General features: G+C 57.9%; 1 protein-coding gene across 1 annotated transcript; it reads left to right on the plus strand.

Annotated features, from left to right (window-relative positions):
- The first annotated feature begins 56 nt into the window (after positions 1-56).
- Positions 57-25,109, plus strand: ARHGEF2 (Rho/Rac guanine nucleotide exchange factor 2). Its single transcript, XM_074529129.1, is given in 24 exon segments — positions 57-75; positions 1,060-1,171; positions 10,184-10,334; positions 12,622-12,689; positions 12,807-12,870; positions 13,482-13,597; positions 13,599-13,612; positions 14,403-14,512; positions 14,593-14,739; positions 15,725-15,975; positions 16,128-16,253; positions 17,000-17,117; positions 17,894-18,151; positions 19,018-19,094; positions 19,177-19,346; positions 19,535-19,602; positions 20,739-20,927; positions 21,751-21,852; positions 21,936-22,000; positions 22,110-22,151; positions 22,266-22,316; positions 23,133-23,531; positions 24,376-24,562; positions 24,647-25,109. Coding segments are annotated over 23 exon segments (2,868 nt in total). The 5' UTR covers positions 57-75; positions 1,060-1,153; the 3' UTR covers positions 24,724-25,109.
- Positions 25,110-26,114: the final 1,005 nt, after the last annotated feature.

The raw sequence follows: 26,114 nt of genomic DNA on the forward strand, positions 1-26,114 counted from the left end.
TTTTTAAATTCCTTTTTTTCCTTTTCCAGCCGCCGAAATTCCCCCGTTCGCCTCCCAGCAGAGCCTGCTCGGAGGGTGAGTGTCCCCTGGTGTCCCCTGAGTGTCCCCACGCTGTCCCTGTCCCCTCCCCGCGCCTGTCACAGCCCATTGCCGTCCTCATTAGGGCGGCTGTGCCCGGGATCGTCACAGCCGGGGCTGGCCCGGGGCCCCGCGGGACAGGGACAGGGATGGGGACAGGGATGGGGACGGGGATGGGGACACCCTGCCCTGCCAAAAATGGGGATTTGTCCCCTCCAAAAGTGGCTCTGAAGGTGATTTGTCCCCACCCTCGAGGGTGATTTGTATCCCAGGGTGGCTTGTCCTCACCCAAAATGGGGATTTGTCCCCCCCAAAGGGGATTTGTCACCCCAAAATGGGGATTTGTCCCCCCCAAAGGGGATTTGTCCCCTCCAAAGGGGATTTGTCAGCCGAAAATGGGGATTTGTCCTCCCCAAAGGGGATTTGTCACCCCAAAATGGGGATTTGTCCCCCCCAAAGGGGATTTGTCCCCTCCAAAGGGGATTTGTCACCCCAAAATGGGAATTTGTCCCCCCAAAATGGGGATTTGTCACCCTAAAATGGGGATTTGTCCCCCCCAAAGGGGATTTGTCCCCCCCAAAGGGGATTTGTCACCCCAAAATGGGAATTTGTCACCTCGAAATGGGAATTTGTCCCCCACAATGGGAACTTATCCTCTCCAAGGGTGTTTTGTCCCCTTCCAAGCGTGGCTTTTGTCCTCTCCGGGTGGGTGATTTGTCCCCTCCAAGAGCTCTTTGTCCCCTCCAAGGATGTCCCCAAGCAACCAGGACCCCCTCCCCGCTCCCCAAATCGGGGGGCAGCGACACGGGGGGACCCCCGGGAGGGGACAGGGGGGACACGGAGGGGACAGGGGGGACACGGAGGGGGCTCTGCACGGCCCTGCTGGCGGCGGGGAGGGGACACGCTCGCTCCTCCCCGTTGTGGCGGGGACAGAGCCGGGATTGTCCGGCGGGCTCGCCCATCGCGATCCTCCTCCCGCAGCACCGGGAGCCGCGAGCGGCTGGCGGGGGAGGCGGGGACCCCCCCGGGCCGGGAAGGGACCCCCCTGGACAGGACCCTCAGCTTCATCCGCAGGATGACCGGCAAGACAAAGGTAACGGGGGGGGGGAAACAAACGGGGAAAAAACAACGGGGCGGGAGCGGCGCGGCGGGACAACGGAACAACGGGAAAACGGGACAACGGGAAAGCGGGAAAACAGCATAACGGGAAATCAGGAAAAGGGAACAAGGGAAAATCGGGAAAACAGGATAACAGAATAACGGGATAGCGGGAAAACGAGATAACGGAAAAAAACTGGGTACAGGGAGAACAGGATAACGGAAAAACGGGATACCGGGAAAACGGGATAATAGGATAACGCGATACCGGGAGAATGGGATAACGGGATGTATTCAAGGATGTTCCGCGTGCCTCAGTTTCCCCTCTCCCGCCCGGCTCCGTCGCTCGCTGTTTGCCAGATTTTGGGATCTAAAAGATCCCAAAGAAAGGAAAGCGCGGGATGTGCTCAGGGAAGGGATCCCCAGCGCTCATTCCCGCCGCCATCCCTTCCTCGGGAATATTTTCCTCCTCTTCCTCCTCCTTCCCCTCCCGTGCCTCAGTTTCCCCTCTCCCGCCCCTTCCTGGGGCGCTTTGGTGCCTCAGGGGAGGGGGGACCCCCCTCAATTCCCCCCTCAGGAGGGAAACTGAGGCACGAGGGGACCCCCGCAGCCAACCCTGGCTTTGTCCCCGGTTTTGGGGGGGGTCAAACCCCGCTCGCCCCCCCCCCTCCCCCGGGCGGCCCCGATTTGCCGCCAAGCGGAGCCGTTAATCCCCGGCCTCCTCCTCCTCCTCCTCCTCCTCCTCCCGCCGGATCAGCCGCCAGCTGTTCCCATCTGGGGGGGCCCCGCGTGTCCCCCCCCGGTCCCAAATCCCGCCCGGGATCCGGAACCGCCCGGGGAGCGGCTCCGGCCCCATCCCGGCAGCGCAGCGGGGCCGGAACCCGGCCTTCCTTGGGATGTTTATTGGGATTATTGCATTGTTTGCTTGGGGTTGTTGTAGGGGAAAAGGCGCCTGGAAGTCGGGGTGGGCTTCGGGGTCGGTTTTGGGGTGGGGAGGGGGTCGGTCCTTGCTGGAAAAGCGGGACATGGATGAAATATTCTTCTTAAAGTGGCTATTTTTGGGAAAAAAAAATTAAAAAAAAAAATAATGTAATATAATGTAATGTAATGTAATGTAATATAATATAATATAATATAATATAATATAATATAATATAATATAATATAATGTAATATAATGTAATGTAATGTAATATAATATAATATAATATAATATAATATAATATAATAATTATAGTAGTGATAATGATGATAATGATGGTGATAATAATAATAATAATAATAATAATAATAATAATAATAATAATAATAATAATAATAATAATAATAATAATAATAATCCCATGGGGGTCTCCTTTGGGGGCCTCCAACCCCCAGGTCCGGTACCGGCGATTCCCATTGGGAAGTTCTGCTGAGGGATCCTTGTTGGAGTGACTTTGGGGGTCTCCTATGACCGGACCCCCCCCATTTCCCTTCCCACACCGGATCCCTCCCGGAGCATCCCGGGGGTTTCTCCGGGGGTTTTTGGGTGTTTCGGGAGGAAGAGGAGGAGAAGCCGCGGTCCGGGTGTACCCGGAGGAAATGGGGATCTGGGGAGGGGGAATGGGGGTGAAAGGGGCGCTCCGAGCCCCTCCCGAGGGTTTGATTCCGCTTTGGTGACCAGGAGTTCATTAAAACCCGCAGTTTAATTAAAACCCGGCCTTGGCAGGTCCGGGAAGGAGCCGGGAATGAGTCAGGAGAGAGGCCCAGGAACTGCCAGGGATCTGCCCCGTCCTGGCCTCGGCACCCGGGGGGTTTTCTGCATCCCAGGAATATTTTTCTGCATCCCAGGAATATTTTTCTGGATCCCAGAGATGTTTTTCTGGATCCCAGGGGTGTTTTGAATCCCAGGGATATTTTCCTGGATGTTTTCCTGGATCCCAGAGATGTTTTCCTGAATCCCAGGAATATTTTCCTTGATTTTAGGAATATTTTTCTGATCTCAGGGAAGTTTTCCTGATTCCCAGGAATGTTTTCCTGAATCCCAGGGAAGTTTTCCTGGATATTTTCCTGGATCCCCATGAATGTTTCCCTGGATCTCAGGGATGTTTTGAATCCCAGGAATATTTTCCTGAATCCCAGGGGTGTTTTCCTGGATCTCAGGGATGTTTTCCTGAATCCCAGGAATATTTTCCTTCATCTTGGGGATGTTTTCCTGGATCCCTGGGGTGTTCTCATGGATCCCAGGAATATTTTCCTGAATCCCAGGGATATTTTCCTGTATCTCAGAGATGTTTTCCTGGATGTTTTCCTGAACTCCAGGGATTTTTCCCCAGGAATACCCATCCCACCGTCCCAATGCATCCTGCCCCTTTCCCCAGGGATTTTTGGCGCCGTTCCCGTTCCACAGCCGCTGTTTTTCCCCAGGGAAACTGAGGCAGCCGGGAGCGGCGACACCTCCGGTTGGCACCGCTGGATTTCCTCGGTTATTCATTAATCGCTGCCGCCGGTGGCGCTGCCGTTCCCCGTCCCCCTCGGTGTCCCCTCGGTGCCACCAGGCCGGGAAATTCAGGATAAAATGACATTTAACTCCTTTGCATCCCAGAACTGCGGGGTTTGGCTTTGTCCTGGCGCTCCCCAAGTGACATTTGGGGACTTGGGGATCCCCAAAAAGCCATAGCTGGCATCAGGAGCGTTATCTCGGATTGATGCCATAAATCCTGGCTTATCTTGGCAGAGTTAATGTTCAACCGGTGACGCCAGCCCAGCTCCCGCTGCCAGGGCCTCTCCCCAGCCGCTGTTTTATGGGGAAGATGTGACATTTCCCCCAAAATAACATTTTTATCCCAGATTCCCACCCCCAGGGAAGCGGCTGCGCCATGGAGGAGTTCTTCAGGGAAGGATTTGCTGCAGTTGGGAGATAAGAGCCCCAAATTGAAGGAGAGCAGGGCAGGGATTTGTGTCACCCCAAAAACGGAGCTTTGGGGCGTGCAGGGATGGGTGGAATTCCTTGGGATTTGCTGCTTCCTTTCGGGATTCCTGTCCTGGGATGGGAAGGGGGTGTTCCCAAAGGTCGGGGCTTTCCAGGGAGTGTGTCAGGGGGGAAACTGAGGCACGGAGAGGAAGGGCTGGACCTGGGGCCACATCCGGGCTGCAGGGGCCGGAGCAGGGGGGGATCCGAGGGGCGGCCCCGGGGGATGAAGGGGATGGTCCGGGGGGATTCTGGGGATTGATCCCGAGGGGAATCCAGGGATTGATCCCCAGGGATGATGGGGATGGTCCGAAGTGACTCCAGGGATTGATCCTGAGGGATGCTGGGACACAGATCCCTCAGGATGCTGGATTAGAGATCCCCAGGGATGCTGGGGATGGTCCGGGGGGATTCCAGGGTCTGATCCTGAGGGGAATGCAGGGATTGATCCCAAAGGATGCTGGGGATGGTCCGAGGGGACTCCAGGGATTGATCCCAAGGGATTTTGGTTGGTGATCCAGGATGAGCCTGGGGACCAATCCCAAAGGATGCTGGGTGTGATCTCGTGTGGCTGATGCACAGATCCCTCAGGATGCAGAATTAGAGATCCCTTGGGATGTTGGATTACAAATCCTTTGGGGTGCTGGATTCCAAATCCCTTGGGATGTTGGATTACCAATCCCTTGGGATGCTGGATTCAGATCCCTCGGGATGCTGGGCACAGATTCCTTGGTGTGCTGGGATTCAGATCCCTCAGGATTTTGGATTCAGATTCCTTGGGGTTTTGGATTCAGATCCCTGGAGATGCAGGATTAGAGATCCCTTGGGATGTTGGGCACAGATTCCTTGGGATGCAGGAATTCAGATCCCTTGGGATGTTTGATTACAAATCCCTCGAGATTTTGTATTCAGATCCCTCAGGGTGCTGGGCACAGATTCCTTGGTGTGCTGGGATGCAGATCCCTCAGGATTTTGGATTCAGATCCCTCAGGATGCTGGATTAGAGATCCCTTGAGATATTGGGCACAGATCCCTCGAGATGCAGGGATTCAGATCCTTGGGATTTCGGATTCAGATCCCTCAGGATGTTTGATTACAAATCCCTCAGGATGCCGGGACACAGATCCCTCGGGATTTCGGATTCAGATCCTTTGGGATTTTGGATTCAGATCCCTCGGGATGCAGGAATTCAGATCGCTCAGGATGTTTAGATTCAGATCCCTCGGGATGTTTGATTACAAATCCCTCTGGATGCAGAAATTCAGATCCCCGGGGATGTTGGAACACAAATCCCTCGGGTTGCAGGAATTCAGATCCCTCGGGATGTTTGATTACAGATCCTTTGGGATGCTGGGACACAAATCCCTTGGGATGTAGGGACTCAGATCCCTCAGGATGTTGGATTCAGATCCCTCAGGATTTTGCATTCAGATCCCTTGGGATGTTTGATTACAGATCCTTTGGGATGCTGGGACACAAATCCCTTGGGATGTAGGGACTCAGATCCCTCAGGATGTTGGAACACAAATCCCTCAGGATGTTGGATTCAGATCCCTCCGGACGCTGCGGTTCCGTGCCCAGAGCTGGGCTGAGTCCCGGCTCCGTTCCCTCGGGAGCCGGTCCCGGCGGAGGGCGCGGTGCCGGTGCCGGTCCCGGGGGATGCGGATCCCGGGGAGAGGCTCCGGGGCGCCGATCCCGGCCGGATCCCGGGAATCCCGGCTGGATCCCGGCCGGTTCCCAGGGACCCCGCTCGAACAAAGGCCCCGCGGGCAGCACGAGGCCGGGGGGCGGCGCCACCCGCCCCCGGGAGGGCGGGACCGGCGGGGACCGGGCAGGGACCGGGAGCACCGGGAGGGGACCGGGAAGGAGCCGGGAAAGAGCCGGGGGAGCACTGGGGAGCACCGGGAGGGAGCCGGGAGCGCTCCCTGGATTATGTCCCGTATCGAGTCGCTGTCGCGAGTCAGGAGCGATCGCGCCAAGGTGGGGTCCCGGCAGCGCAGCCCCCCCGAGCGGGGTCCCCCCATTTCCCAGCCCATTTTGGGGTGTGGGGGCTCTTCCCTCCCTGCTCCGTTTGGGGGAGAGGGAGGGGTCGCCCCATTCCTCACCCAAACTTGGGGGTCTCTGCTCTGTCCCAGGCGGCCGCGGGGATTTTTTGGGTTTTTTTGGGTGATTTGGGTTTTTTTGGGGAGGTTTCTGGGGGAGATTTTTGGGGTGATGCTCGGGGTGCATGTGGGGGTTCCGCACCTCGGGGGTCCCGATGGAAATGGGGAGGGGTCCAGCTGCTCCCCATTGTGCATCGGGGGGTTCTGCCTGCTACAAGGACCCCCCTACCCCGCAGCTTTGGGGACCCCCGTGTGTCTCCCCCCCTCCCCAAACTTCTCCGCCGCCCCAAACTTGGCCCCGACTCTTCCTCATCCTCCTTTCCGCCCGAGCTCCGGGTGACGCGAGGATGAGGATGAGGATGAGGAAGTCTCCTTCCCCTCATGCCGGTCGGGGGTGGGGGGAATAAAAATTTTCAGGACCCCCACCCCAATTTCTTGTTTTCCATGGAAACAAAGCCCGGCGTGGAGGGGGTTCGGGATGGGGAAACTGAGGCACGGCAGCGAGGCCGCCGCTCCGACCCCCGTGACCGGGGGGGTCGCGGGGGGGGGACCGGGCATGTGGCAATGCCGGCGTGGCGAAACCGGGCGGGGGGGGCCCAAAGGGCTTTGTGTGCCCGGACCGGGCATTTCTGGGGGGGTTCGATGCTCTGTGCCCCCCCTAACACCTCAATTTACCCCAAAATTTGAAATTTTTGGTGACCTCCCCTCCGCCCTGGTTGCTGTTGGATGCTCTGAGTTGTTTAGGCAGCAAAGGGGGGGGAGGAATTTGGGGTGCCCCCACCCCGGAAAGGGTTTTTGGGGGGGTTTTAGGGTGGTTTTGTGGAAGAGGGAAGTGGTTGTTGGTCCCTGGGTTTTTTTATTTTTTGGGGTATTTTTTGGTTTAAAAAAGTTTCGTCCGAGACGTTTTGGCCACACCCAGAGCCGGGGGGGGAAATCGGGGTGCCCCCCCCGAGGAAAGAACGACCCCAAAAACAGCGGGACCCCCCAGGCCTGACTGGGAGGGGAAATTTGGGGACCCCCCCGCGGTTTTTTGGGGGATCCCCACCTGCATTTTGGAGGGGGGGGCTCCTATCAGCGACCCCCCCCGGACCCCCCAAAACAGCTCAGGGGGTCCCAGATCCCCCCCTAAATCCGGGGGGGTCCAATCTGGAGGGGGAAAATTTGGGGGTTCAGTGGGTCTGGGTGGGGGTCACCCGATGTTTTTTGGGGGTGGGGGGATTTTCTGGGATCCCCCCCGTGTTTCCCATCCCGGCCCAGCGGGGTCTTTGTTGCCTCGGCCGTGGCTTTGTTCGGCTCCGGGGCTGTCCCCAAAACGGGGGGAATGTCCCCAAAAACGGGGGGGGATGTCCCCAAAAAAGGGGGGGATGTCCCCAAAAAAGGGGAGGAAACCTTCCCCAAAAATGAGGAAATTACCCCCAAAAACGAGAAGCTCGACCTTCCGTTTTGGGGTTCAGCTCTGTCAAATCTCGCTGGGTTTTGGGGTGCGGGCTCCCCCATTTCAGCCCCCCATCCAAGCCGGTTTTAGGGTGGGGTCTGCGAGCGCCCCAAAGCTCCCCCCGAGCTCCGCGCGGAGTTTTCGGGGCCGGAACAGGAACCCGAAAAGCCCCGGCTCTATTTAAAGCACCGAAACTTCCTCCGCCCCCAGCTCGGGGGGGTTCGGGAGCGCGGGGACCCCAAAATTCCCCGCTCGGAGCAGCCGCGTGTCCCCGCAGCCCGGTTCGTGCAGGTTTTGGGGTTCGGGGGGGCTTTTTTGGGGTTTTTTTGGGGGTTTTTTGGGGTGCGACCTCTTCCCCGTCCCATCCCCTGGGGTTTTTAGGAGGGTGGTCCGAGACCCCCCAAATTTACAGAAAGGGGGGATGCGGGATCTCTAAATTCTCCCAGGGTGATTTTGGGGTTTTTTGGGTTGTGATCCCCAATTTTTCCTGAGGGTTTTGGGTTCGGGGGGGTCCCGGGGCGGGCAGGAAGCGGCGGCGGCGGCTCCCGCCTTTGTCTGGCGCGGTTCGGTTTCCTCCTCTGGCCGGGGGGGGGGCCCGAAATGGGGAGGAAAACACGGAAATGGGTGAGGAGAAAAGCGGCGAAAGAGGGGAGAAAAGTCGGGGGGAAAAAAGAAGAAAAACGGTAAAAAAAATTAAAAATAGAGAGGTAAAAAAAGTGGCGGGGAAATAGAGGAGAAAAAAGGAAAATAAGATTTTTAAAAAGGGGGAATTAACAGGGGGAAAGATGGGGAAATCAATTAAAAAGAAAAATGCTGTAAAAGGAGGAAATATAGATAAAAAAGGAAAAAACGGTAAAAAAGGGGGAAGGTGGGCAAAAGGAATGGTAAAAAAAAAAAGAAAATCGGGGTGGAAAAGGAAAGAAAAGCAGAAAGATAAAGGAAGAAAGTGAAGGGAAGGAAAGGAAAAAAATGGGGGAAAAAGCTGAAAAGAATAAAGGGGAATCAAAGCAAAAAAAAAGCAAAAAATGAAAGAAAAAGAAAAGCGAGCAAAGAAAGGGAGGAAAAAAGAAAAGTAAAGAACAAAAAAAAAAAAAAAAAAAGGGAGGAAAAGAAAAGCAAAGCAAACAAAACCGGCGGAGCAGAGGGAGAAATCAAAGGCGGACAAACAAGCGGGCGGGAACAATCGCGCTCGGGGCGGATGTCGCGGCCGGAGCCTCGGGGGGGTCGCGGGGGGTCCGGGATGTGCTGCTGCTCCTGCGCCCCGTTCCCGGCCGAGGGGGAGCCCGAGGGACCCCGGAGGGTGAGACCCCCCCCGAGACCCCCGCCCGGGCTTGGGGACACGGGGGGACACGGGGGGTCCCAGCTGTGGGGTCTCATTGGGGGGTCACAGCTCAGCTGAGGGGTCCCAGAGGTTGCCGGTGGGGTCCCAGAGGTGCCTGAGGGGGTCCCTGTCCCAATCCCCGGGGTCCCAAAGGTGCCCATGGGGTCCCAGAGGTGTCCATGGGATCCCTCTCCTATCCGTGGGGTCCCACAGCTGATCTGAGGGGTCCCAAAGGTGCCTGAAGGGTCCCAAAGGTGCCTGTGGGGTGTCTGTCCCAATCCAAGGGGTCCCAAAGGTGCCCATGGGGTCCCAGAGGTACCCAAGGGGTCCCAGAGGTGCCCATGGGGTCCCAAAGGTGCCCATGGGGTCCCAGAGGTGCCCATGGGGTCCCACTCCTGCCCATGGGGTCCCCCCTGTTCTCCCTCCCTCCAGCCCCCCCCGGGGGTCCCTCAGCCCCTTCCCCACCCTCAGATTGGGGGTCAGCAGCAGGGACAGACCCCGGGACCCCCATTCGGGATCGAGGAGCAGAACCGGGGGGTCCCGAGGCGCTTTTGGGGGGCTGCTGGTTGGCACCCGCCGGTGCCAGGCACGGCCGGAGCCGCAGGGATGCCCAAGGGAGCCGGGGGGGGCACAAAGGGCTCTCTGTGCCCCTGGGGGGGGCACGGGGGGGGTCCGAGGCTGTAAAAAGAGGGGTGAGGAGGGGGTGACACCGACTCGCTCCCCTTTTCCATACGGGAAAAAACCCCAAACCCCAAAACCATCCCGGTGTGGGGGGGGGGGGGTTCAGCTGCTTCCTCACTTTTTTTTGGGGGGTGGGGGAAAAAGGGGGTGACGGGCTATAAATAGATAACGGGGGGCGCAACAGGGCAGCGTCACCCCCGGCTGCGCCCCCGCAGCCCGTCCCCATTGGGGCTGGCACCGGGGGGGGGGCGGGATGGGGAGGGGGGGATGGATGGCACCGGCAGAGCCTCCGGTTACCGTGGAAACGGCAAAACCGGCGATGCAGGGAAGCGGCGGCGAGCGCAGGGAGCGCGCTGGGCTCTCCTCATCCTCCGGTGAAACCCCGGGCAGCACCGGGGAGCGGCGGCTGCCCTCGGCCATGAGCCGCGTGCCCCAGAGCACCGGGAGCGGCACCGGGAGCGGCGGCGGGGCGGCCCCGGTGCCGCAGCCCCGTCAGGCGCCCGGTGCCGCTGTCCCAGGGCAAGGACAAGGAGAGGATGAAGGAGGGCAAGGAGAAGGACGCGCGTTACACCAACGGGCACCTCTTCACCACCATCTCCGTGTCGGGCATGACCATGTGCTTCGCCTGCAACAAGAGCATCACGGCCAAGGAAGCGCTGGTGTGCCCCAGTGAGTGCCCGGGGGTACGGCAGGGAGGGCGCAGGGGAGGGAAATGCCAGCTGGAGGTGCCCAAAAGGGGTTGCCAGGGGAGAAATGCCAGCTGGAGGTGCCCAAAAGGGGTTGCCAAAGGGGAAATGCCAGCTGGAGGTGCCCCAAAAGGGGTTGCCAGGGGGGAAATGCCAGCTGGAGGTGCCCAAAAGGGGTTGCCAAGGGGGAAATGCCAGCTGGATGTGCCCAAAAGGGGTTGCCAGTGGGGAAATGCCAGCTGGAGGTGCCCAAAAGGGGTTGCCAAGGGGGAAATGCCAGCTGGAGGTGCCCAAAAGGGGGCTGCCAAGGGGGAAATGCCAGCTGGAGGTGCCCAAAAGGGGCTGCCAAGGGTGTTTTGCCAAGGGGGATTTGCTGGGGGGATGTGGCAGGGAAGGGCTGGCACGGTGGCATGGCTGGGGTGGCATTGGCAGGGTGGATTTGGTGGGGTGGCTTTGCCAGGGCAGAATTGCTGGGGTGGCATGGCTGGGGTGGCATTGCAGGGTGGCTTTGCTGCAGTGGCTTTGCCAGGGTAGATTTGATGGGGTGGCTTTTGCCAGGGCAGAATTGCCAAAGTGGCAATTGCCAGGGTGGCATTGCTGGGGCAGCTTTGCCAGGATGGCATTGCCAGGGCAGAATCGCTGGGGTGCATTGCCACGGTGGCTTTGCTGCAGTGGCTTTGCCAGGCTGGCTTTGCCAGGGTGGCATTGCCAGGGTGGGATTGGATGGGGTGGCATTGCCAGGCTTGATGGAGTGGCTTTGCCGGGTTGGCATTGCCACAGTGGCTTTGCTGCAGTGGCTTTGCTAGAGTGGCATTGCCGGGGTGGCATTGCCAGGTTGGCTTTTTGAGAGTGGAGTTGCCAGGGTGGCATTGCTGGGGTGGCTTTGCCAGGGTGGCATTGCCAGGTTGGCATTTCCAGACTGAAGTTGCCAGGGTAGCTTTGCCACTGTGGATTTTTTGGGATGGCACTTCTGGGGTATCTTTTCCATCACGGCTTTGCCAGGGGTGGCATTGCCAGGGCAGAAATACCAGGGTGGCTTTGCCAGGATGAAATTTCCGGGGTGGCTTTGCTGCAGTGGCTTTGCCAGGGTGGAATTTCTGGAATGGATTTGCCAGGATGGATTTTCTGGGGTGGATTTGCCAGGATGGATTTTCTGGGGTGGCTTTCTCAGGGTGCCTTTGCCAGGGTGGCATTTCTGTGCTGGCGTGCCCAGGGTGGCATTGCCGCAGTGTGGAGTTGCCAGGGTGGCTTTTCCTGGGTGGCTTTGCCGCAGTGGTTTTTTTTTTTTCTCGGGAGGCTTTTTTTGGGATGACTTTTTTTTGGGGTGGCTTTGCTGGGCGGAATTGCTGGGGTGGCTTTGCCAGATTGGATTTGCCGCAGTGCCTTGGCCGGGGCGGCTTTTTTGGGATGATTTCATTTGGGGTGGCATTGCCAGCATGGCTTTTTTGGGGTGGCTTTGCTAGGATGACTTTTTGGGGTGGCCTTGCCAGAGTGACTGTGCCAAGGTGGCTTTTTTGGGGTGGCATTGCCAGGATAATTTTTTGGGGCGGCTTTGCCAGGTTGACTGTGCCATGCTGGCTTTTTTTTGGGGTGGCTTTTTTGGGGTGGGCTTGCCAGGATGACATTTTTGGGGTGGCTTTTTTGGAGTTGCCTTGCCAGGACAACTGTGCCATGGTGGCTTTTTTGGGTGGTTTTTTTGGGGTGGCCTCACCAGAATGACTGTGCCATGGTGGCTTTTTTGGGGTGGTTTTTTGGGGTGGCCTCACCAGAATGACTGTGCCATGGTGGCTTTTTTGGGCTGGCTTTTTGGGCGGCCTCACCATGATGATTGTGCCATGGTGGCTTTTTTTGGGGTGGCTTTTTTAGGGTAGCCTTGCTAGGATGACTTTTTTCAGATGGCTTTTTTTGGGGTGGCCTCGCCATGGTGGCTTTTCCAAGCTGACGTTTCTGGGGTGGCTTTGCCACATGGGCACGGCAGTGCCCGTTCCCAGAGCCCCATTCCTGCCGGGTTTGCTGCCTGGAGCAGGAGATGGATTCTCCATTTCTCCACCCTGGCACATGGCAGCTCCCTGGCGCTGGTGGCCCCGCTCTGGCGCGGTGCCCTCAGGCTGGGGCAGCTGCTCCGTGGCAGCTGCAGCTCCGTGTGCTCCTCACCCACCCTCATTCCCACCACATCTGCTGCCGTCGCTCTGCCCTGCCAGCAGCCGGGGGGGAGGAGGGGTGGCACCAGGGTCCCCGTGGCCTTTTTGTCACCTCTCGGTGTCCCCCAGCCTGCAACGTCACCATCCACAACCGCTGCAAGGACACGCTGCCCAACTGCACCAAGGTGAAGCAGAAGGTGAGCGCGGTGCCACCAGGGCGTGGGGGAGCCGTGGGGAGAGGGGACACGGGGGAGGTGGCGCTGGGGACACGCGAGGACAGTGACGAGGACAGTGACGCTTCCGCTCCCCCGCAGCAGCAGAAGGCGGCGCTGCTGAAGAACAGCTCAGCGCTGCAGTCGGTGTCCCTGCGCAACAAGAGTGAGTGGGGGGAGCCTTCCTTTCCTTTCCTTTCCTTTCCTTTCCTTTCCTTTCCTTTCCTTTCCTTTCCTTTCCTTTCCTTTCCTTTCCTTTCCTTTCCTTTCCTTTCCTTTCCTTTCCTTTCCTTTCCTTTCCTTTCCTTTCCTTTCCTTTCCTTTCCTTTCCTTTCCTTTCCTTTCCTTTCCTTTCCTTTCCTTTCCCTTTTCCCTTTTTCCCTTTTCCCTTTTCCCTTTTCCCTTTTCCCTTTTCCCTTTTCCCTTTTCCCTTTTCCCTTTTTCCCTTTTCCCTTTTCCCTTTTCCCTTTTCCCTTTTCCCTTTTCCCTTTTCCCTTTTCCCTTTTCCCTTTTCCCTTTTCCCTTTCCCTTTCCCTTCCCTTCCCTTCCCTTCCCTTCCCTTCCCTTCCCTTCCCTTCCCTTCCCTTCCCTTCCCTTCCCTTCCCTTCCCTTCCCTTCCCTTCCCTCTTTCCTCTCCCTTTTCCTTCTCATTTTCCCCTTTTCCCTTCTCCTTTCCCCTTTCCTTTTTTCCCCCTTTTTCCCTTTTCCCTCCCCTCCCCAGTGTCCCTGCCCATCCCGGGGGGTGACAGGGGTGTCCCAGCACTGTCCCCTCCCCAGATGCCATCCGCGAGCGCCCCAACTCTGCCATCTACCCCTCGGAGAGTTTCCGCCAGACGCTGCTGGGGCCGCGCCGTGGCCGCCCCTCGCTGTCCCTGTCCAAGAGCGTCTCCACCCACCAACATCTCGGGGTAAGGACGGGGGACAGGGGGGACAGGGGGGTGTCCCCAGTGTCCCCAACATGTCCCACCCCCTCTCCAGGATGTTCAATGATGACTTTTTTCGGGGGTGGAATTGCTGGGGTGGCTTTGCAAGATTGGATTTGCGGCAGTGGCTTTGTCAAGGTGGCTTTTTTTGGGATGTATTTTTTTGGGGTGGCCTTGCCAGGACCACTGTGCCATGGTGGCTTTTATGGGATGGCTTTTTTGAAATGGATTTTTGGGATGGCTTTTTCGGGACAGCTTTTTTGAGATGGCCTTGCCAGGGTGACTGTGCCATGGTGGCTTTTTTGGGGTGGCTTTGCCAGGATTGCTGTGCCATGGTGGCTTTTTTGGGACAGATTTTGAGGTGGCCTTGCCATGATGACTGTACCATGGTGGCTTTTTTTGGGGTGGCTTTTTTGGGGTGGCTTTTTTGGGGTGGCCTTGCCATGACGACCGTGCCATGGGGGATTTTTTGGGGTGGCCTTGCCATGACGACTTTTTTGGGATATCTTTTTTAGGGTGGCCTTGCCAGGACAGCTCTGTCATGGTGGCTTTTTTGGGGTGGCTTTTTTGGGGTGGCTTTTTTGGGACAGCTTTTTTGGGGTGGCTTTGCCAGGACGACTGTGCCATGATGGCTTTTTTGGGGTGGCATTTTTGGGGTGGCTTTTTTGGGATGGCTTTTTTGGGATGGCTTTTTTGGGGTGGCTTTTTGGGATGGCTTTTTTGGGACGGCTTTTTTGGGGTGGCTTTTCCCCATCATGTCCCACCCCCTCTCCAGGAATTTCAACGATGACTCTCCCCTGGGCATCCGGCGCATCCTGTCCCAGTCCACCGATTCCCTCAACATGCGCAACCGGACGCTCTCGGTGGAGTCGTTGATCGACGAAGGTGGGGACAGCGCCAGGGACAATGTGAGGACACAGGGGAGGGACACGGGGGCTCCATGTCCCCGCTGATGTCACCTGCAGGCCCTGACGTCATCCTGAGCCAGCTGCTGAGCGATCTGGAGGCGGATGGGAAGGAGTTTGAGGCGGATTCCTGGAGCCTGGCGGTGGATAACAGCTTCCTGCAGCAGCACCGCATGGACGTCATGAAGCGGCAGGACGTCATCTACGGTGAGGGGACAGAGGGACAGGGACACGGGGACAGGGGTGGGACACAGGCATGGGGAATGTGAGAGTGGGAAAGGGATACAGGGGTGGGGATGCAGAGATGGGGGACACGGGGACAGGGGAGAAACGGGAATGGGGACAAAGGGACAGGACAGAGGGTATGGGGACAGGGAGGTGGGAATGGGGATACAGGGCTAGGCTGGGTGACTGTCCCTGGGGTCCTGCTCCCTCTGTGCTGTTGTTGGGGTGCTGTCCCTGGGGTTGCTGTCCCTGTCCCTGAGAGTTCTGTCCCAGTCCCAGGGGATGCTGTCCCTGTCCCCGGGGCTGTGTCCCTGTCCCCAAGAGTGCTGTCCCTGGTGTTGTGTCCCTGTCCCCAAGGGTTCTGTCCCAGTCCCTGTGGGTGTATCTCTGTCCCCGTGGTGTGTCCCTGTCCCTGGGGGTGTGCCCCTGTCCCTGGGGGTTCTGTCCCTGAGGATTCTGTCCCTGAGGGTTTTGTCCCTGGGGCTGTGTCTCTGTCCACAAGGGTTCTGTCCCTATCCTCAAGGGTTCTGTCCCTGTCCCCGAGGGCTCTGTCCCTGTGGTGTGTCCCTGTCCCCAAGAGTGCTGTCCCTGGTGTTGTGTTCCTATCCCCAAGGGTTCTGTCCCTATCCCCAAGGGTTCTGTCCCTGTGGTGTGTCCCTGTCCCTGGGGCTGTGCCCCTGTCCCCAGGGTTGTGTCCCTGTCCCCGAGGGTTCTGTGCCTGGCTATGCTGTCCCTGTGCCCGTGGCATGTCCCTGTCCCTGTGGGTGTGTCCCTGTCCCCATGGGTTCTGGACCCATGGCTGTGTCCCTGCCCCCAAGGTTTCTGTCCCTGGGTGTGCTGTCCCTGTCCCCGTGGCATGTCCCTGTCCCTGTGGGTGTGTCCCTATCCCCAAGGGTTCTGTTCCTGTCCCTGTGGGTGTGTCCCTGTGCCCTGGTGACCACGCCGTGACCCCGCCGTGCCCCCGCAGAGCTGATGCAGACGGAGCTGCACCACGTGCGGACGCTGAAGATCATGGGCGCCCTGTTCCGCAGGGCCATGCTGGAGGAGCTGCAGCTGGACCCCGGCACCGTCCAGCGCATCTTCCCCTGCCTGGACGAGCTCAGCCACATCCACGAGCGCTTCCTGGCCCAGCTCCTGGAGCGGCGCCGGGAGTCGCTGGCCCAGGACAGCAACAAGAACTTCGTCATCGACCGCCTCGGTGACATCCTCGTCACCCAGGTGGGCAGAAAATGGGGATTTAGGGGGTGGGATGCAGGGAGATGAGGGTTTGGGGGACTGGGAGGCGGTGAAGGGGTTAGCAGGGTGCTGTGGGGTGGGGATGGTGGAGGGGACGCTCTCACTGATGGCCCCTCGTTGTTCCCACTGCCAAGTTCTCGGGCCCGAGCGCGGAGCAGCTGCGCAAAGCCTACGCCGAGTTCTGCAGCAAGCACACCAAGGCGCTCAAGGAGTACAAGGACCTGCTGGCCCGGGACAAACGCTTCCAGCAGTTCATCAGGGTGGGCTCCCTTGGGGACCCCCGGGCTGGGGAGTGGGGTCTCCATCCTCTGGGTGACCCCTGGGCTGGGCATCAGGATCTCCATCCTCTGGGGAACCCCTGGAATGGGGATTGGGGTCTGCATCCCCCCAGGATAGGGTTTGGGGTCTCCATCCTCTGGGGGATCCCCAGGATGGGAGCTGGGGTTTCCATTCCCTGGAGGATCCCTGGAATCAGGGTTGAGGTCTCCATCCTCTGGAGAACCCCTGGGATGGGGATCAGGGTCTCAATCCTCTGGAGGATCCCTGGGATGGGGGTTTGGGTCTCCATCCTCTGGGGGACCCCTGGAATGGGGATCGGGGTCTGCATCCCCCCAGGATGGGGTTTGGGGTCTCCATCTTCTGGGGAAACCCTGAGCTGGGGATCGGGATTTTCATCCTCTGGGGGACTCCCAGGATGGGGATCAGGGTCTCCATCTCTCCATCCTCTGGGGGACCCCCTGAATGGGGGTCTCCATCCCCCTGCACATTCCAGTGGAAAACCCTTCTCCCACCTCCTTGCCTCAGTTTCACCAACTTGTGTCCCTCCCTCCCTGAGCTCCGGGCGTCTCTGCATTATGGGGAGGGGGAGTCCCTGCTGATGGGGGTCCCTGCTGATGGGGGTCACTGATGGAGGGGGTCTCTGCTTTCGGGGGTCCCTGCTGATGGGGGTCTCTGCTGATGGGGGTCTCTGCTTTCGGGGGTCCCTGCTGACGCTGTGTCCCCCCAGCGGGTGACGCGCTCCCCTCTGCTGCGCCGCCACGGCGTCCCCGAGTGCATCCTGCTGGTGACCCAGCGCATCACCAAGTACCCGGTGCTCATCGAGCGCATCCTCAAGAATTCCAAAGGTACCTGGGAGGGGCTGGAAGGGACTGGGACCCCCTCAGAGCAGGAATTCCATGATGTCAGGAGACCCAGGACATCCCTGTGGCTGTTCTGAGCAGCCAGGACCCCTGCCAGGGGTCTCAGAGACCCTGGCACAGAGCCCTAGGTGCCCCCGTGGGTTTGATTATGACCCATGGAGCAAATCACCAACCTTGTATGAAGATCACCAAGCCACAACAGTTTAGGCAGAATACTAGTGAAGTTATCATGTGGTGGAAAAGTAGATTTTGGGGTTTTTGGTATGAGGGTTCAGGAGGCAAAATGGAGGGGACTGGGCATGCCCAGCCTTTCTCCTTCTTCTTCTTGGCCTCCACCTTCTGCTGTGGTGGTAGCACTTACAGACTGGTTTAGAGTAGAGGCTCACTAACATAGGTGATAGGTATTGGAAAGTAATTGTAAATATTGTATACGATAGGTATTGGAAAGTAATTGTAAATATTGTATACGATAGGTATTGGAAAGTAATTGTAAACATTGTAGTTTTTAGTATAAAGACATAACACTGCCCTGGGGGCAGACAGAGTGCCTTGGACTGTCTTGCTGAGCTGACCTCGGCAGTGCAGGAGAAAATTTTTTACACATAAGATAAAGATATAGATTCTCTCTTGAGACCGAGAAATGAAGAGCCCTGATTCCTTCTTCAAGTATACCAAGCTGGGAAAAGAGACTTTGGAACTTTTCTTGGCGTGACTCTGACCAGCTAAAGATCCCAACACCGCCTTCGCTTCCCTTCTCACAGACAACGAGGGCGACTGCGCGGACCTGTCGCGGGCGCTGCGCCTGGTGAAGGAGCTGCTGTCGGCCGTGGATGAGGAGGTGCACGCCTGGGAGCTCCGCGGGCGCCTCTGGGACGTGTTCCGGCGCGTGGATCCCCGCGCCAAGGTGCCGCTGTGCTGGGACAGCCGGCCCGGCGCCTTCGGCAGGGACGAGCTGCTCCGCAGGAAGCTGGTGCACAGCGGGGGCATGCTCTGGAAAACGGCGGCCGGGCGCTTCAAAGGTGGGAAATTTGGGGGGAAAATGGGGCTGGGGGATGTGCAGGGAATGGGGATGCTCATGGAGGAGCTGCTCTCGCCATGGCTGAATTTGGGATTTGGAGGGGCTCAGCTAGGTGAACTCCTCCACTCACCCCAATTCACCCCTGTGGAATTTTTCTTCACTCGGGGTCACCAAATGTGGAATTTTTCCTCACTCGGGGTCACCAATTGTGGTGGTGTTAACAGGGGTCCCAGGACGAAGGAGAGCGTGAGAATCTTGGCTCCATGTTTCAGAACCCTATTCTTTTAGTATAATTATTTTAACATAGTTCTTTTAGTATAGTTTTAATATATCCTTTTGTTTTAATATAAAATATATTCTATTAAAGCATATTATTATTTATTATATTAAAACAAGTACTTATATTATATTATATTATATTATATTACATTGCATTACATTACATTATATTACATTATATTACATTACATTATATTATATTACATTACATTATATTATATTATATTATATTATATTATATTATATTATATTATATTATATTATATTATATTATATTATATTATATTATCAAAAGGATATATTAAAACTATACTAAAAGAACAGAAAAAAGGATTTCATCAGAAAGGAATAGAAAGGAATGGAATGATGATAAAATCTTGTGACTCTCAGAGAGTCTGACACAGCTGGACTGTGATTAACGATTAATTAAAAACAACCACATAAGACCAATCAAAGATGCACCTGTTGTATTCCACAGCAGCAGAGAACCATTGTTTCCATTTCGTTCCTGAGGCCTCTCAGCTTCTCAGGAGAAAAAAAATCCTAGCAAAAAGATTTTTCATGAAATCTGTCTGTGACCCATCCCAGATGTCCTGGTGCTGCTGATGACGGACGTGCTGGTGTTCCTGCAAGAGAAGGACCAGAAATACACCTTCCCCATGCTGGTGAGCTTCTCCTCCTCACCCCGACCCTCACTGGGGTCTCCACGGCACCATTCCCCATTCCCAACACTGCCCAACCCCTCAGGACAAGCCGGCTGTCATCTCCCTGCAAAACCTGATCGTGAGGGACATCGCCAACCAGGAGAAGGGCATGTTCCTGATCAGCGCGGCGCCGCCCGAGATGTACGAGGTGCACGCGGCCTCGCGGGACGACCGCAACCACTGGATGAAGGTCATCCAGCAGGCCGTCAGCCTGTGAGTGTCCCCTGGGAATTGGGGACACCTGGGAGCCCCCCCAGGATGTCTGGGAGTCTTTGGGGGTTCCATGGGTGCAGGGTGGGTGGTGGTGGGTGTGGGGTGTGGAGGGGGAAAGGCGATGGGTGTGGGGTGATGGGGTTGGGGGGTTCCGGTTCTGATCCCCCTCCCCATCCTGGCTCTCCCAGCTGTCCGAGCCGCCAGGATTTTCCCCTGATTGAGACGGAGACGGAGGCGTCCTTGAGGAAGCTGAAAGGTGGGGGCTCATCCCTGTTCATCCCATCAACCCCATCCATCTCATTGATCCCATCCCATCGATCCTGTCCCATGGATCCCATTCCATCCCATTGATCCCATCCCATCTCATTGATCCCACCCCACTGATCCCATTCCATCCTATGCACCCCATGCCATCCCACTGATCCCATTGATCCCATCCCATTGATCCCATCCCATCCCATCCCATCCCATTGATCCCACCCCACTGATCCCATTCCATCCTATGCACCCCATGCCATCCCATTGATCCCATTGATCCCATCCCATTGACCCCATCCCATCCATCCCATTGATCCCATTCCATTGATCCCATTGATCCGATTTATCCCATTGATCCCAACCCATCTCATCCTATGCATCCCATCCCATCCCATCCTATCCCATCCCATCAATCCCATCGATCTCATCCCGTTGATCCCATCCCATCCCATTGATCCCACCCCACTGATCCCATTCCATCCTATGCATCCCATGCCATCCCATTGATCCCATCTCATTGATCCCATTGATCCCATCCCATCAATCCCATTGATCCCATCCCATTGATCCCATCCCATTGATCCCATCCTATCTCACTGATCCCATTCCATTGATCCCATTGATCTGATTTATCTCATTGATCCCAACCCATCTCATCCTATGCATCCCATCCCATCCTATCCCATCCCATCGATCCCATCGATCTCATCCCGTTGATCCCATCCCATCCCATTGATCCCACCCAACTGATCCCATTCCATCCTATGCATCCCATGCCATCCCATTGATCCCATCCCATTGATCCCATCCCATGGATCCCATCCTATCTCACTGATCCCATTCCATTGATCCCATTGATCCGATTTATCTCATTGATCCCAACCCATCTCATCCTATGCATCTCATCCCATCCCATCCTATCCCATCCCATCGATCCCATCCCATCGATCCCATCCCATCTATCCCATCCCATCAATCCCATCCCATCTCATTGATCCCGTTGATCCCATTGATCCCATCCGATCCCATTGATCCCATTGATCCCATTCCACTGATCCCATTGATCCCATCCCATCCCATGGCTCCCACCCCAGTTAATCCCCGCTGACCCCAATCCCTGTTTCCCCGGCGCAGAGCGGATGGAGCAGCAGGACCGGCAGATCGCGGCGCTGCTGGAGGACAAGGTTGGCATCTTTGCCGACATGCTGGCGCTGGGCAGCGGCTGCTCCGAGCCCCCCGCAGCCCCCCGGGGCACCCCCTTCCCTGGGGACCCCGCCCGGGGCCCCCGCGGGGACGTCCTGCTGCACGACGCCATCCGGGAAGGTACGGCAGTGTTCTGGAACCTTCTTTGAGTCATTTTAATACATTTTTGGACATTTATAACATATTTAATATAGCTTAGTTACTTTTAGAGGGATAAAAATTAATAGAGTGGTTTTTTTCCCCTTTTTCCCCATTCCCCCCATTTCCCTGCTTTGTTCCTTTCCCATTCCCATCTTTCTCCTCATTGTCCCCTGTTCCCTCTTGCCCTATTCCTCCTTTTTCCCCCTTTTCCCCCATTCCCTCCTTTTCCCCTTTTCCCTTGCTTTGTCCCCTTCCCCCCTTTCCTCTCATTGCCCCCTATTCCCCCTTTATTTCCCCTTTCTCCCTCCTTTTCCCCCTTTCCCCTTTTTTGTTGTAGTTTCGGAAATAAAAACATAAAATAATAAATAAAAGGCAAAGTAATAAACAGAGAAAATTGAGTTAGGTGTTAGACTAACAGGTGTTTTTGTTTTGGTAAAACATTTTATAGAAGTGGTTTGTTTCTTTGTTTACTCCTTTTTCTAGTTAATTGCTTAGGTGGGACTTTTTGGGTTTTGTCTAATTAGCTTAGTTTAAGGTGAAATTTAAGTTTTAGGTGAAATTAAGTTTAAGGTGCAATTCTTTGGGTTTACGAGGTGGCTTTTTTCACCTAATCAAAGAGAGAAACTTCCAGGCTTCTTTCCTTTTGAAGAGATCAAAAAAATCATTTTGTCACTCCCTCAACAAAAAGCAACTCTGGGATGGGGTGGGTAGGAGAAGTACGGGATGCTCTGGGATGGCGATGGAAACTTCTGGATGCTCCAGGATGGGGAAACTGAGGCAGGGCTCCGCCTTTCCCCCACAGTGGAGTGCCTGAAGGAGATTTTCACGGGATGCACCCGGGACCGGGACCAGAACCAGAACAACCCCCCCGAGGCCGAGAGCTGCCCCAGCCCCAGCGCCAGCAGTAAGGGGGGGACACAGGGAGGGGTTCCTGGGTTGGGGGGACCCCCAGGACCCCCTTGGGGCTCACCCAACCCTCCCCTGCAGACGGTGACTCCGGCAGCATCAACGGCTCCTTGGAATTCCGGGCAGATCCGGACGCTGGGCAGAGGGTGAGTTGGGGAGGGGGCACAAGGGGGGACAGTTGGGGGGCACAGGGGGACATTTGGGGACCCCCAGCCCACACTGGGACCCTCAGTGTCACCCCACTGTCTTCCACAGGACGGGAATGGGAACCAGGTCCCGCCGAGGGGATCCCAGGAGGTGAGCAAAGGGTTTTGGGGTTTTGGGGTGGTGCCCACCCCATGGTGCTCAGTGAGTCCCCTCCATGAGGAATTGGGGTTCACCTCCCCTCTCCCCAAATCCTGTCCCCTGCAGGAGATCAACCAGCGCCTGGTGAACCTGTACGGGCTCCTGCTGCGGCTGCAGGTGGGACAGGGGGACACGAGGGGGGACACAGGGGGTACCCCTGCCCAAATCCATCCTGCTCCCAAATCCATCCTGCTCCCAAATCCATGCCCTGTCCTCTTTGCCCTCTTTGTCCCCATCCCATTCCCCTCTTTCTTTTCATTGCCCCCTGTTCCCTCTTGTCCTACTCCCGCTTTTTTCTTCCTTTTCCCCCTTTTTTATCCCTTTTTCTCCCCCGTTTTTCTCCCCCTTCCCCCCCTTTTCTCTTTCTCCCCCTTTTTTTGCCCTTTTTCCCCATTCCTCCCTTTTCCTCCTTTCCCTCTTTGTTCCCTTCCCATTCCCCTCTTTCTCCTCATTGCCCCCTGTTTCCTCTTGCCCTATTCCCCCTTTTTTCTCCCTTTCCCCCCTTTTTCCCCATTCCCCCCTTTTCCCCCTTTCCCCTGCTTTGTTCCCTTCTCATTCCTCTTTCTCCTCATTGCCCCATTCCATCTTACTCTATTCTCCCTTTTTTCCTCCCTTTTTTTCTCCCTTTCTTTCTCCCTTCCCCCCCCTTTTTCTCCTTTTTTTTCTCCCTTTTCCCCCTCTTTTTTCCTCCCTTTTTTCTCCCTTTTTCCCCCCTTTTTTCTCCCTTCCCCCCCCTTTTTCTTCCTTTTTTTCTCCCTTTTCCCCCTCTTTTTTCCTCCCTTTTTTTCTCCCTTTTTCCCCTTTTTTCTCCCTTCTTTCCCCTTTTTATCCCCCTTTTTCCCCCTTCTTTTCCCCCTTATTTCCCCCCATTTTCCTCCCCCTTTTTCCCTTATCCTTTCCCCTATCCTTTCTCCTGACCGCTCTGTCCCCCAGGTGCACCTGACGCACCAGGAGGTGCTGCTGGAGCTGCAGCTGCCCGAGGGGCTGCAGCGGCCGCGGCCCCGCCGGGGCTCGCAGCCGGCCGTGCCGGTAACGGGAGCGGCGGAACCGGGCGCCGGGGCGGAGCTGGCGCTGCTGCAGCGGCAGCACGGGCTGGTGCAGGAGGAGCTGAGCCGCTGCCGCCAGCTGTGCCAGGAGCGGGCGCAGGAGGCGGCGGCGCTCGAGTCGCGCCTGCGGGACAGCGAACGGGAGCGCTCCCGGTTGGAACGGGAGCTGCAGGAGGCGCGGGGGGCACCGGCAGTGGCGGCGCCGCGGGGACGGAGGGCGGCGGAGCCTCGGCGGAGGAGCCTCCCGGCTGGGGATGCGCTGTACCTGAGCTTCACCCCACCGCAGGTGAGCGCCGGGCACCGGGGGCACTGAGGGCACCGGAGGGACTGGGGGAACAGGAGGGATTGGGGGCACCGGGGGGACCAAGGGCACCGAGGGCACTGGAGGGACTGGGGGCACTGAGGGCACCAGAGGGATCGAGGGCACCGGGGGGACCGAGGGCACTGGAGGGACCGGGGGGATCAAGGGCACCAAGGGCACTGGAGGGACCAAGGGCACTGAGGACATCAGAGGGACCGAGGGCACCAGAGGCAGTGGGAGCACTGAGGGCACTGGAGGGACTGGGGGGCACTGAGGGCACCGGGGGGACTGAGGGCATCAGAGGGACAAGGGGCACTGAGGGCACTGGGGGCACCAAGGACACTGGAGGGACCGGAGGGACTGGGGGCACTGAGGGCACCAGAGGGACCGAGGGTACTGGGGGTGCCAGAGAGACCAGGGGCACTGAGGGCATCAGGGGGACCAGGGGCACCTGAGGGCACCGGAGGGAGCAGAGGGACCGAGGGCACCAGAGGACAACAGAGGGCACCGGGGGCACCGGAAGGACCAGGGGCACCAAGGGCACGGGAGGGACCGGGGGCACCGAGGACACTGAGAACACCGTAGGGACCAGGGGCACTGAGGGCACCGGGAGGCACAGAGGGGCACTGGAGGGACCAGGGGAACTGAGGGCACTAGAGGGCACCGTGGGGACTGGAGGGAGCAGGGGCACTGAGGGCACCGGAGGGAGCGAGGGGCACTGGGGACACCGAGGGCACCGGGGGCACCGAGGACAGCAGAGGGACCAGGGGCACCGAGGGCACCAGAGGAACCTGCTCTGGGTGACCCCCTCCCCGTTTTCCCCCCGCAGCTGAGCCACTCCAGCTCCCCCACCGCTGTCCCGTTCCACGCCCCCGCCTTCCCCGGCTCCCGCGACGAGCTGGAATTCCGCGGAACCGACCCCGAGCGGCTGCGGGAGGGCGAGGACACCCTGGACGTGCTCCTGGAGGACGAGGGGGGCTTGGGGAGTCGCCACTCCCCCCCCGCCAGCCCCCGAGGTGGGTCCCTGGTTTTTGGGGGGGGGGGGTAGATCCCACCTTGGTGTCCCGATTTTATTTTGTTAACATGGAATTTTTCCATAGATTTCCTGAGGATGCAGGATATTCCCGAGGAGGTGGAGAACAGCCAGGAGCTGAAGGAGGGCGACGGGGACAGTTAGGGACCCCCGCAGCCCCCCCAGCACCCCACAATTCCCCCCCAGGACACGCCGGGGGCTGGATCCAGCTGTGGGGAGCGTTGGGAAAAGCGGGATGGGGACGCTGCTATTCCCACGGGAGCCTTATGGGAATTTTGGGGGGGGTCCTGTCGCCCCCTCCCCTACTCCAGCCCGGAGGGGACAGGGGTGACAGCGTGTCCCTCCTCTTCCCGCTGGGATTTATTTATTTATTTGGATGTTTTGGGGTGCGGGAGGCAGGGGGGGCACGGACACCTCCCGTTCCTGGGTCAGCGGTGACAGTGACCCCCCCCCGGTATCGGGGGGCTGCCCAAGGGTGGGGCGGGGAGGGACGGGGTCCCCGCGGATTAACTGTAAAAACAAAGGATAAAAGAAATGAAAAAAATATTAAAAAAAAATTGGAAAATGGTGCAAATGAAGAGTTTGGAGCTAAAATGAAGAGGGGGCTGGGGGAGGCACGGAGCAGGGAGGGTGTCAGTCGGTGATGGGGGGTGTCAGCCGGGGGGTCTGGGCCGGGTTTGGGGCGCACCCGCAGGGCGGGGCCGTTCCCGGGGCGGTGCCGAACCCGCCGGGCCGGTGCGGGACCGGGCGCGGAGCGGGCGGGGCGGGCGGAGGACGCGGCCCCGGAGCGGCGGCTCCCGGGGATCCACAGCGAGGAGGGGTCGGGGGGCCGGGAACGGAGGGGAGGGGTCCGGGGATCCCGGGGCGGGGGTCCCGGCCATGAAGAGGATGTTCTCCTGCTCCAGCTCGCAAGTGACGGTGAGTCCCGGCGGGGAACGGGGGGGCCGCGCCGGCTGCGATCCCAATCCCGATCCCAGCTGCGATCCCAGTTCTGATCCCATTCCGATCCCAGCTGCCATTCCGATCCCAGCTGCGATCCCGGTTCTGATCCCATTCCGATGCCAGCTGCGATCCCCATCCCGATCCCAGCCCGTGCCGGCTGCCATCCCAGTCCCGATCCCAGCTGCCATTCCAATCCCGGTGCCAGCCCTGATCTCAGCCCCGATGCTGCCTCAGTCCCGACCCCAATCCAGCACCGACGATCCCACTCAAATTCCACTCCCAGCCCTAATTCTGGTCCCGATCCTGGCTGCAATCCCTGTCCCAGCCCCAAATCCATCCCAATTCCACTCCCAGCCCTAATTCTGGTCCCGATCCTGGCTGCAATTCCTGTCCCATCCCAGCCCCAATCCCAGTTCTGATGCTGGTCCCGATCCATTCCCAAATTCCATCCCAGTTCAACCCCAATCCCAGCCCCAATCCTGACCCCAATCCCAGCCCCAATCCTGACCCCAATCCTGCCCCATTGCCTTGCCCATTCGCAGCTCCCGCAGCCCATCCCAGTCCCGGTTCCCGTTCTCAGACCCCGGTCCCGG

Source organism: Zonotrichia albicollis, chromosome 30, assembly GCF_047830755.1.
Source record: "Zonotrichia albicollis isolate bZonAlb1 chromosome 30, bZonAlb1.hap1, whole genome shotgun sequence".
Classification (NCBI taxonomy): Eukaryota; Metazoa; Chordata; class Aves; order Passeriformes; family Passerellidae; genus Zonotrichia; species Zonotrichia albicollis.